Here is a 13483-nt window from a genome sequence, read left to right on the forward strand (position 1 = left end):
CTCCATTTGGGAGTGAGTTCCACGGCCAGCACCAGTCTCCCCGACCCATAGTCTCCACCTTAGCTCCCCGTTGTAATGTTTCTTCTCCCTCCCCCCCACCTTCCTCCTGCTCCTCCCCCTCTCCTCCTCCTCCCGCGTCGTGGTGGATGTCTCCCGTGCGTCCTGGACAAGCAGCTGTCGGATGTCGGGACGATTCAGAGTGTCCCACGAGCCAGGCGTGCATCAATAACAAGTGTCTGAACCCTTGTGTGGCTCGCAACCCGTGCACGGCCAAGGAGGACTGTAAGGTGGAGAACCAGAGGGCCACTTGCATCGCTGGTGAGTAGTACTGCACAGAGTTTCGCTGGTCTGGCCACTCTCCTGTGTGAAGGACCGAGTCTGGCCACCAGTCTGTGTGTAGGATGATGTGTCTTCATTGTTCAGTACAGAGGATAGTATGTGGTCAACGTGGAGGGCAGTTATCTTGTGTTGAATGAAAGACGCGTATCCTTTTCCCCCCTGTATGTGAGATTATGGCTGGCCTCTTTCCTTTGTGACGTGAGGCACACTTGTGATTTGATGTATTTGTTCATGTATGTGAGGCACAGTGTGCTACACCGTTTGTTCTTTGGCTTTCCTGTGTGTGAGTTGGCACGCTCCTGCTCCTCTTTCAGCCATGACTGTGTACATGTGTAGAAACTTCCATGGTGTACAATGTGTTTGCTCTCTCTGTTTACATCATCGAGGAGGTGGCCCCTTACGTAGGCTGGTGTCCTCGCTACGTAAGTGTGGGGACATCATCCATGCCAACTGGAATGAAGTGTCACGGGTTATCTCCATCATCATCTTTGTGAGAACATGGTTTACCTCAAGTTAAGAAGGTCAACAAAGTAACTCCACTCTAGTCATGGGACAGGATTGGGTCCTCCTACCGAAGGAACTGAATGGTGTCCCCCAGCATTGAAGGGGAAGCAGTGTATGTACCTCTCTGCTGGGGGACACCATGCTTGCTCTCTTTACTAAAGAGACATCATGCCTGTTCTGTAGTTAAGGAGTGTCGTAATTGTGCCGTTATAATTACTGGTTATTGGAGTGACTGCTTTGTTGTCTTTTTAACTGTAGGGACATGTTGGTCGTCCGTCTTTACTGGAGGGAGAACAAGCCTGTTCTATAAACATTGGAGGGAGAACATGGTTATTGTATTGACTGAAGGGATACCATGTTCTCTTTATTCAAGGGACAGTGTACATGAACCTCCCTACCAGTACTTCCTCTTCATGTAGAACCTTTGTCCCTGTAGTAGGTCTTCCATCTCTCGCTGGGGAAGTGATCCACATCACTGCTGGCGTCTTCATTAGTCCTGTAGCCACAATGGGGTGCTGGTTGTAGCCAGCACCACAACTTCTCTTTAACCTGTTTTTTATTATTTTTTCCATTATTGAAACGTGTTTCTTTATGCCCCTCCTCTTGTGACAACTCGTACTATGGAAGGGACTTCCATCCCCTTTATAGAGTCCACCATGTCAGACATCCATCCCTCTGTCTCTCTCTCGTCCCAACCCGCCTAACATCCTTTCCTCCTGCGTGCGTGCGTGCGCGGCACACAGTCGGTTGTCGCAGCAACACCGACTGCCCGACTGACTCGGCCTGCTACAACAAGGATTGCCGGTCTCCGTGCCAGGAGAGGAACCCATGTGATGCGTCTGAGAGATGCGAAGTTCGCGATCACATCCCCTTCTGCATCTCAGGTACGGTCTGTGTCGTACAGCAAGTCTGGCCGCTGTGCTAACGTCATGTCGCCACCATTACGTTCTCCCTCCCCCACCATCACCACCAGCATCGTGTGGTTTGATAATAACTCATTAAACAAATGGGCAAGACTAACCAAGAGCTGCTCCCAAGAAATAATACACCACGAATCATTAACCTCCCACTCGAGCGTTATTAACCCCGGCCAGGCCCGGCCACGTAGAATTCACCCAAAATAACGTCAAGAATTATTAATGAACATCAGAATAACATCAAGAATTATTAATGAACATCAGAATTATCCCTGCCATCGCCACCGACGTCCCCCCCTTGGCCCTGCCTCCATGTGCTCCTCAACCCCCCCCTTTCTCCCGCCCCCAGCCACTCTCTGCTGACCAAACTTAACTCCCCTCCCCCCCGCTCCTCCTCTGAACCCCCCCTCTCCTCTTTTTCTTAACAACCTCCTCCCTTACCCTCACCATCTGACGTTTTTGCTCTCCTCCAACCCATAACCCAGTTGTTCATGTTGTAACTTTTGTAGTATTGCTGTACCGTCTTTGGTATGTAGCTTTTGATATACTCACAACATCCTTTTATATGAAGTAAGGACGCAGTAGTTTGCTGTAACTTAGATATATACATTGTGCACTTTGTAGTGTATCATACTGTAATCTGTGTTATGTAGTGCACTTACTTATATGTACTTGGCCATGCTGACTATATACACACACCTACCTTGACCAACTCTTGCTATAATATACTTAACAGTGGTACTATGAGTTGAGTCCTTTAATTGGCTGTAATGATGTACTACCTAACCACCTCTGGTAACCCACCTCACCTTTGACATGCTGCCCAACGCATCTTGTGGCACGACACAGCTTTTTAATCTGACTTGTAATAGTATGGAATAGAAATACTCACTGTAGCCTTATTATTAATATGTAGCTAAGACACGAGACGACAGCAAGACGCAGTACATGTACTGACCAGCGGGGTTGTTATCATCACTATAATGAAACACAAGTAGTGGCACTGAGATGAATTATACACCCGACTCGTGGGAAGCCGCCCCGTCTTATATACCAGTCATGTTATGATGACATATTGTCATGTGTTGACCCATGAATGACGTGCAGGATTCAACACGGGTTATAACTTCATCTCCGGTGGCCGTTAAGTCGTCTTGGGAATTTTGTTATAGACTAATTCACAACCAGAGGGAACATGAGAGGTCATTCACAACCAGAGGGGACATGAGAGGTCATTCACAACCAGAGGGAACATGAGAGGTCATTCAAAACCAGAGGGAACATGAGAGGTCATTCACAACCACAGGGAACATGAGAGGTCATTCACAACCAGAGGGAACATGAGAGGGTTACAACAACTGACATTGTTCCACTTCATGTGAAATGCCAACTTACTCCACCTCATAGAGACACTACCACTGAGAAATACGATACTGGGAGACACTACAGAGAGAGAGACACTGTGTATAACGAACTGAATATATCTCTCCACTTGGTGAGGGAAGGTAGGCGGATGACGGGTTTGACGGAGCATCTCACCCCCTTGTACACTGAACTAGAACCACCCTGAACACGTTTTCGTTTGGGATCTTGACGCGCTCCACTGTACACATCCCGCCCAGACACACACAGGTGTATGACGACGACACCTGGGGACACAACCATTACAGACAGACACATTGCCACCACTCCTAGTCCTTCATGAGAAGCCTGAGGTCGGGTGTGTACACCTGCCTCGTGTGTACGACCAAAAGCGGCCCCAGTAGTCGAGGTGGGAGATAAGCAGGAGAGGTTCCGCTGGGAAGTTGCTCTGAGAGCCCTTTGTGCCTCTCACAGAGTCAGGATGTGAGCGCGACCAGGACTGCACCCCGGCTGAGGCGTGTATCTCTGGCCACTGCACGAACCCGTGCGTGATGACGAGTGCGTGTGGGCTGGACGCTGACTGCCGCGCCTTCGGCCACACCCCCAGGTGCTCCTGCCCACCTGGTTACACAGGGGACCCGAGCCACAGGTGCTTCCCCCTCCCCACCACAGGTAATCTAGGATCATCCATCTCAGGGGACCCACTGTGGGGGACATAGGCACCTCATGTTGGGGGGGTCATTGTGGGGACCACATGACTGCTGGGGGACTTCCTCCCCCAAAGACTTGACACTTCCTAACTCTCTCAATATTGAGAGACGACTCATGAAATGTTGCGTGTTGCCATTACTACTGGTCTTGCTTCCCACTGCCAGCATGTGTGAATGTTTCTAACTGTATTAATAGAGTCATTAGATACGTAAGTACATTACCTCCATTATGATATAGAGTACAATTGTGGTAACAGCGTAGGTATTAACCTTGTACGAATGATCAGTACAGCATATAAGCAGCTTAGATACATAGCCAGCTTAGATACATAGCCAGCTTAGATACATAGCCAGTTTAGATACATAGCCAGCTTAGATACATAGCCAGCTTAGATACATAGCCAGCTTAGATACATAGCCAGCTTAGATACATAGCCAGTTTAGATACATACCCAGCTTAGGTACATACCCAGCTTGGATACATAGCCAGTTTAGATACATACCCAGCTTAGATACATAGCCAGCTTAGATACATAGCCAGTTTAGATACATACCCAGCTTAGATACATAGCCAGCTTAGATACATAGCCAGCTTAGATACATAGCCAGCTTAGATACATAGCCAGTTTAGATACATACCCAGCTTAGGTACATACCCAGCTTGGATACATACCCAGCTTAGATACATAGCCAGCTTAGATACATAGCCAGTTTAGATACATACCCAGCTTAGATACATAGCCAGCTTAGATACATAGCCAGTTTAGATACATACCCAGCTTAGATACATAGCCAGTTTAGATACATACCCAGCTTAGATACATAGCCAGCTTAGATACATAGCCAGTTTAGATACATACCCAGCTTAGATACATAGCCAGCTTAGATACATAGCCAGCTTAGATACATAGCCAGCTTAGATACATAGCCAGTTTAGATACATACCCAGCTTAGATACATAGCCAGCTTAGATACATAGCCAGTTTAGATACATACCCAGCTTAGATACATAGCCAGCTTAGATACATAGCCAGCTTAGATACATAGCCAGCTTAGATACATAGCCAGCTTAGATACATAGCCAGTTTAGATACATACCCAGCTTAGATACATAGCCAGCTTAGATACATAGCCAGCTTAGATACATAGCCAGCTTAGATACATAGCCAGCTTAGATACATAGCCAGCTTAGATACATAGCCAGCTTAGATACATAGCCAGCTTAGATACATAGCCAGCTTAGATACATAGCCAGCTTAGATACATAGCCAGCTTAGATACATAGCCAGCTTAGATACATAGCCAGCTTAGATACATAGCCAGCTTAGATACATAGCCAGTTTAGATACATACCCAGCTTAGATACATAGCCAGCTTAGATACATAGCCAGTTTAGATACATACCCAGCTTAGATACATAGCCAGCTTAGATACATAGCCAGCTTAGATACATAGCCAGCTTAGATACATAGCCAGCTTAGATACATAGCCAGTTTAGATACATACCCAGCTTAGATACATAGCCAGTTTAGATACATACCCAGCTTAGATACATAGCCAGCTTAGATACATAGCCAGCTTAGATACATAGCCAGCTTAGATACATAGCCAGCTTAGATACATAGCCAGCTTAGATACATAGCCAGCTTAGATACATAGCCAGCTTAGATACATAGCCAGCTTAGATACATAGCCAGCTTAGATACATAGCCAGTTTAGATACATACCCAGCTTAGATACATAGCCAGCTTAGATACATAGCCAGTTTAGATACATACCCAGCTTAGATACATAGCCAGCTTAGATACATAGCCAGTTTAGATACATACCCAGCTTAGATACATAGCCAGTTTAGATACATACCCAGCTTAGATACATAGCCAGTTTAGATACATACCCAGCTTAGATACATAGCCAGCTTAGATACATAGCCAGTTTAGATACATACCCAGCTTAGATACATAGCCAGCTTAGATACATAGCCAGCTTAGATACATAGCCAGCTTAGATACATAGCCAGCTTAGATACATAGCCAGCTTAGATACATAGCCAGTTTAGATACATACCCAGCTTAGATACATAGCCAGCTTAGATACATAGCCAGCTTAGATACATAGCCAGCTTAGATACATAGCCAGCTTAGATACATAGCCAGCTTAGATACATAGCCAGCTTAGATACATAGCCAGCTTAGATACATAGCCAGCTTAGATACATAGCCAGCTTAGATACATAGCCAGCTTAGATACATAGCCAGCTTAGATACATAGCCAGTTTAGATACATACCCAGCTTAGATACATAGCCAGCTTAGATACATAGCCAGCTTAGATACATAGCCAGTTTAGATACATACCCAGCTTAGATACATAGCCAGTTTAGATACATACCCAGCTTAGATACATAGCCAGTTTAGATACATACCCAGCTTAGATACATAGCCAGTTTAGATACATACCCAGCTTAGATACATAGCCAGTTTAGATACATACCCAGCTTAGATACATAGCCAGTTTAGATACATACCCAGCTTAGATACATAGCCAGTTTAGATACATACCCAGCTTAGATACATAGCCAGCTTAGATACATAGCCAGCTTAGATACATAGCCAGTTTAGATACATACCCAGCTTAGATACATAGCCAGCTTAGATACATAGCCAGTTTAGATACATACCCAGCTTAGATACATAGCCAGTTTAGATACATACCCAGCTTAGATACATAGCCAGCTTAGATACATAGCCAGTTTAGATACATACCCAGCTTAGATACATAGCCAGCTTAGATACATAGCCAGCTTAGATACATAGCCAGTTTAGATACATACCCAGCTTAGATACATAGCCAGCTTAGATACATAGCCAGCTTAGATACATAGCCAGCTTAGATACATAGCCAGCTTAGATACATAGCCAGCTTAGATACATAGCCAGCTTAGATACATAGCCAGTTTAGATACATACCCAGCTTAGATACATAGCCAGCTTAGATACATAGCCAGCTTAGATACATAGCCAGCTTAGATACATAGCCAGCTTAGATACATAGCCAGTTTAGATACATACCCAGCTTAGATACATAGCCAGCTTAGATACATAGCCAGCTTAGATACATAGCCAGCTTAGATACATAGCCAGTTTAGATACATACCCAGCTTAGATACATAGCCAGCTTAGATACATAGCCAGTTTAGATACATACCCAGCTTAGATACATAGCCAGCTTAGATACATAGCCAGCTTAGATACATAGCCAGCTTAGATACATAGCCAGTTTAGATACATACCCAGCTTAGATACATAGCCAGCTTAGATACATAGCCAGTTTAGATACATACCCAGCTTAGATACATAGCCAGTTTAGATACATACCCAGCTTAGATACATAGCCAGTTTAGATACATACCCAGCTTAGATACATAGCCAGCTTAGATACATAGCCAGCTTAGATACATAGCCAGCTTAGATACATAGCCAGCTTAGATACATAGCCAGCTTAGATACATAGCCAGCTTAGATACATAGCCAGTTTAGATACATACCCAGCTTAGATACATAGCCAGCTTAGATACATAGCCAGCTTAGATACATAGCCAGCTTAGATACATAGCCAGCTTAGATACATAGCCAGTTTAGATACATACCCAGCTTAGATACATAGCCAGTTTAGATACATACCCAGCTTAGATACATAGCCAGCTTAGATACATAGCCAGCTTAGATACATAGCCAGCTTAGATACATAGCCAGCTTAGATACATAGCCAGCTTAGATACATAGCCAGCTTAGATACATAGCCAGCTTAGATACATAGCCAGCTTAGATACATAGCCAGCTTAGATACATAGCCAGCTTAGATACATAGCCAGTTTAGATACATACCCAGCTTAGATACATAGCCAGTTTAGATACATACCCAGCTTAGATACATAGCCAGCTTAGATACATAGCCAGCTTAGATACATAGCCAGCTTAGATACATAGCCAGCTTAGATACATAGCCAGCTTAGATACATAGCCAGTTTAGATACATACCCAGCTTAGATACATAGCCAGCTTAGATACATAGCCAGCTTAGATACATAGCCAGCTTAGATACATAGCCAGCTTAGATACATAGCCAGTTTAGATACATACCCAGCTTAGATACATAGCCAGCTTAGATACATAGCCAGCTTAGATACATAGCCAGCTTAGATACATAGCCAGTTTAGATACATACCCAGCTTAGATACATAGCCAGCTTAGATACATAGCCAGCTTAGATACATAGCCAGCTTAGATACATAGCCAGCTTAGATACATAGCCAGCTTAGATACATAGCCAGCTTAGATACATAGCCAGTTTAGATACATACCCAGCTTAGATACATAGCCAGCTTAGATACATAGCCAGCTTAGATACATAGCCAGTTTAGATACATACCCAGCTTAGATACATAGCCAGCTTAGATACATAGCCAGTTTAGATACATACCCAGCTTAGATACATAGCCAGCTTAGATACATAGCCAGCTTAGATACATAGCCAGCTTAGATACATAGCCAGCTTAGATACATAGCCAGCTTAGATACATAGCCAGCTTAGATACATAGCCAGTTTAGATACATACCCAGCTTAGATACATAGCCAGCTTAGATACATAGCCAGTTTAGATACATACCCAGCTTAGATACATAGCCAGCTTAGATACATAGCCAGCTTAGATACATAGCCAGCTTAGATACATAGCCAGTTTAGATACATACCCAGCTTAGATACATAGCCAGCTTAGATACATAGCCAGCTTAGATACATAGCCAGCTTAGATACATAGCCAGCTTAGATACATAGCCAGCTTAGATACATAGCCAGTTTAGATACATACCCAGCTTAGATACATAGCCAGCTTAGATACATAGCCAGTTTAGATACATACCCAGCTTAGATACATAGCCAGTTTAGATACATACCCAGCTTAGATACATAGCCAGCTTAGATACATAGCCAGCTTAGATACATAGCCAGCTTAGATACATAGCCAGTTTAGATACATACCCAGCTTAGATACATAGCCAGTTTAGATACATACCCAGCTTAGATACATAGCCAGCTTAGATACATAGCCAGCTTAGATACATAGCCAGCTTAGATACATAGCCAGCTTAGATACATAGCCAGCTTAGATACATAGCCAGTTTAGATACATACCCAGCTTAGATACATAGCCAGCTTAGATACATAGCCAGTTTAGATACATACCCAGCTTAGATACATAGCCAGTTTAGATACATACCCAGCTTAGATACATAGCCAGCTTAGATACATAGCCAGTTTAGATACATACCCAGCTTAGATACATAGCCAGCTTAGATACATAGCCAGCTTAGATACATAGCCAGCTTAGATACATAGCCAGCTTAGATACATAGCCAGCTTAGATACATAGCCAGTTTAGATACATACCCAGCTTAGATACATAGCCAGTTTAGATACATACCCAGCTTAGATACATAGCCAGCTTAGATACATAGCCAGTTTAGATACATACCCAGCTTAGATACATAGCCAGCTTAGATACATAGCCAGCTTAGATACATAGCCAGCTTAGATACATAGCCAGTTTAGATACATACCCAGCTTAGATACATAGCCAGTTTAGATACATACCCAGCTTAGATACATAGCCAGTTTAGATACATACCCAGCTTAGATACATAGCCAGCTTAGATACATAGCCAGCTTAGATACATAGCCAGCTTAGATACATAGCCAGTTTAGATACATACCCAGCTTAGATACATAGCCAGTTTAGATACATACCCAGCTTAGATACATAGCCAGCTTAGATACATAGCCAGTTTAGATACATACCCAGCTTAGATACATAGCCAGCTTAGATACATAGCCAGTTTAGATACATACCCAGCTTAGATACATAGCCAGCTTAGATACATAGCCAGCTTAGATACATAGCCAGTTTAGATACATACCCAGCTTAGATACATAGCCAGCTTAGATACATAGCCAGCTTAGATACATAGCCAGCTTAGATACATAGCCAGCTTAGATACATAGCCAGCTTAGATACATAGCCAGTTTAGATACATACCCAGCTTAGATACATAGCCAGCTTAGATACATAGCCAGTTTAGATACATACCCAGCTTAGATACATAGCCAGTTTAGATACATACCCAGCTTAGATACATAGCCAGCTTAGATACATAGCCAGCTTAGATACATAGCCAGCTTAGATACATAGCCAGCTTAGATACATAGCCAGCTTAGATACATAGCCAGCTTAGATACATAGCCAGTTTAGATACATACCCAGCTTAGATACATAGCCAGCTTAGATACATAGCCAGCTTAGATACATAGCCAGTTTAGATACATACCCAGCTTAGATACATAGCCAGCTTAGATACATAGCCAGCTTAGATACATAGCCAGCTTAGATACATAGCCAGCTTAGATACATAGCCAGCTTAGATACATAGCCAGCTTAGATACATAGCCAGCTTAGATACATAGCCAGCTTAGATACATAGCCAGCTTAGATACATAGCCAGCTTAGATACATAGCCAGCTTAGATACATAGCCAGCTTAGATACATAGCCAGCTTAGATACATAGCCAGTTTAGATACATACCCAGCTTAGATACATAGCCAGCTTAGATACATAGCCAGCTTAGATACATAGCCAGCTTAGATACATAGCCAGCTTAGATACATAGCCAGCTTAGATACATAGCCAGCTTAGATACATAGCCAGCTTAGATACATAGCCAGCTTAGATATGGGAACGGCGTGACTCACTCCCGTCCGTAGCTAACGTCAAAGTGTGCCTCTCGTTCATAAGACATTATGTTACTTGGAACAGCGAGACGGAAGGAAGGGAGTGCCTCTCTCTTCCTCCAGTGTTGTGACGCTTGGCTACGTGTGGTGTGGGTCGAGCAGCGGTGGGTCAGGCCAACGAAGCGGGAAAAGCTTCTCTTGGGTTTGTATTTGTTGCTTTTGCTTCTGAATGTCAGTTGTAGAAACACGGCTCTCATCAGGGCTGCTCGAGCGAAGGCTCCCCTCCTCTTATCGAGTACACAACTGTGGGAACGTGAGGGAGGAACACAAGTAACAAAGACAAAAAATAATGTTTCTCTTAATTCCAACCTCCCTCAGGTGGCTAGGTTTCCAGAGTGGGGGGGTCTTCACTCAGAGGTCATGATGATGTCTGTTTTAAAAGGCATGGTGTGCCTGGCTACGTCACAACCAACACACACACACACACACACACACACGTACACATACACGTACACACACACACACACACCTTGAAGATTCTCGCATCACTTGTGAGAAGACGCGACCAAAAATGATACACACCAGTTACTAACCCACCACCTCTCAGTGACGTAACTTGTTGCTCACATTAACATGTATGTCTGTCTGTCTGTATGCTTGCGTCTACTGTACTGCCGCTTTACGTGCTTGTTTATAACTGTCTAACCGACGCTTGCTTCACTGTACCTCTGCAGTTGCTTGTACAAATCAATGTGTTCGCCTTTATCTTACATATTTGGTCTCTGTGTTCAGATACATTACGGTCCATTGTCCAACAATAACATCTTCATTGAATGGGTTGTATATTGTATTCTGGTCCGAGACCACGTAGTGTCTTTCCTTATTTACACATTAACTATAAACAGTACCATAAAGTATAAGTTGTCTGTAAGTCATGTAAGTAGCTTGTAAGTACGAATCTTCTATGTTTCTATCGAACTTTGCGCCCGTACAGAGCATGGCGAATTTTGTGTTTTGTTTGGTTTGGTTCGTCTCGATGTTGGCAAAAAAAAAGGAATTTTTCGTTCTAAACGCTTCGTCACGACAGGGACCTCGCCTTGCGTGACGCCATAAACATGTTTGAGCATGTGTGTGTCTGCTTGTTATTTGTCCAGGAAAGCTTTCTCATTTGTGGCTCAGACCCCCTCGTCCTTGTGCGCTAAACCCAACCCATGTCCTGTTCTTACCTCGTCACCTCATCCACATTTCCCACTGCCCTGTGAAACCTGTATCCCATTTTTAAGTTCCTGCCAGCTAACCTCATCCCGTTTTCTTTATCCTGATATGCCTTAAAATCACCTCCCATCCATATAAATATAATTTTAATCATTCAGAACCACTTACACTCCACTGGAATCATATTGTTTTGCACATTTAAGATACCTAAATCTGTTGGAGTTTAGACAGTTTACAATTATACTGGTGAGAATTTTAGTTAGATTTTTTTGGTGCAAGGGGCTGGACAGACAATGTAGACTAGGTTCACATTGATGTAACACTTTCCCAAGCTTCGGGTAACAGCCACAGACAACACTGACACTTGGACACACTTGGTGAATACACATCAGACTGAAAATTGACACTACAGACGATTACCACCCGTTAGGTCCAGGCTGCGCAGTGCTGGACATGGTGCAGCACTGCGCAGGGGCACTACACCAGTGATGGTTTGTAGAGAAGTTCCACATATGAGCTGCCATTTGTAGAATCACGTCACCAGGTTTAGTTCCCTGGCCTCACCCACCCGTCGTGTTGATAATCTACCGTGTCCATGCCACATCCACGGGTCCTGTGGCCACAGGATATTATACATCCTTCCCAAAATCATTAGACTACCATCCCTCCAGACACCATAGGCCCATGGGAGAAAGGCACTCCCTAGTGTGTCTGTGTCGTGGTTCCAGAACCCATATGTGGACCAGAGTGAACCAGAGCCTGTTCACGTTACACTACTGACGCTAGCTCCCCTCCCTCACCACCTCGGCCCAGCTGAATCGTACATCACAGTTGTACATGACGGTGTCAGGGTCCGGTCATGGCAGACCTATGCTTGTCCAGGGGCAGCAAACCTTACTGTACCACTGCTAGCAGAGTTATGGACGTGTGTGTTAATGGTCCATCTCCCTTACTCCCCTGCCACAAAGGCCAGGTCATGGCAGCAGCTGACGACATTACGGTACTCAATACAGTACTACTGACACACAGCATCGCCCTTAAGGGCTGGCACCATTAGGAATAGCATTGAGAATCAAGGTTATTGAGCTGGGGCATAATAAGGATTTGTTAACACTTGAATATAACACCAAATATACCATACAATTGAGTCGTTTTATGATGGTGTGTATATATATATATGAGAGACTCATTATGGGATGAGTAGCGAAGATGGTGTTAGGAAGATCCGGCGGGTGTATCGAGGTTAGGATGAAATGGTTTGCTGACACAGTTATTGTTTACATCTCTCTTGCAGCTGTAAGCCTCAGCAATACCACCACACTACTACCACTACAAGCCACCACTACACTAACCCTAGGTGAAGGACATACCACCACCCCACTCGCAACCACCCCATCCTCCTCCCCATTACCCATTACCCAAGTCCCAACCCTTCCTCAGGAGACAGACATGGTTACCCAACAACAGCCCACCGCCACGGTGCGCCCGGAAACCCTCCTCAGTAGTGAAGATGCGACGACTGTGGAGGGAGGAGAAGGCTTGCCAACCTTCCCCACCATTGAGGGAGAGATGGAGACGCCAATTACCACTGAATCTCCCTTCGTTACCTTGTGGACCACTCTATCCTCACTTCAAACAGAGGCCACGTCT

The 13483-nt window shown here is 44.3% G+C and overlaps 1 protein-coding gene across 5 annotated transcripts in view; it reads left to right on the plus strand.

Annotated features, from left to right (window-relative positions):
- Window positions 1–3856, plus strand: part of LOC139767469 (uncharacterized) — a 192336-nt gene extending 188480 nt beyond the window's left edge. For 4 of the 5 annotated variants that reach the window (XM_071696882.1, XM_071696884.1, XM_071696885.1 and 1 more), the window contains 3 exons: window positions 175–318; window positions 1587–1727; window positions 3597–3856. In XM_071696882.1, the coding sequence (XP_071552983.1) occupies window positions 175–318; window positions 1587–1727; window positions 3597–3841 (530 nt within the window). In that variant the 3' untranslated portion in view covers window positions 3842–3856. The remainder of the gene's footprint in view (window positions 1–174; window positions 319–1586; window positions 1728–3596) is intronic. The other variant, XM_071696883.1, reaches the window with a different exon arrangement.
- The last annotated feature ends 9627 nt before the right edge of the window (window positions 3857–13483 follow it).

The sequence above is a fragment of the Panulirus ornatus genome, chromosome 61 (genome assembly GCF_036320965.1).
Source record: "Panulirus ornatus isolate Po-2019 chromosome 61, ASM3632096v1, whole genome shotgun sequence".
NCBI classification, from domain to species: domain Eukaryota; kingdom Metazoa; phylum Arthropoda; class Malacostraca; order Decapoda; family Palinuridae; genus Panulirus; species Panulirus ornatus.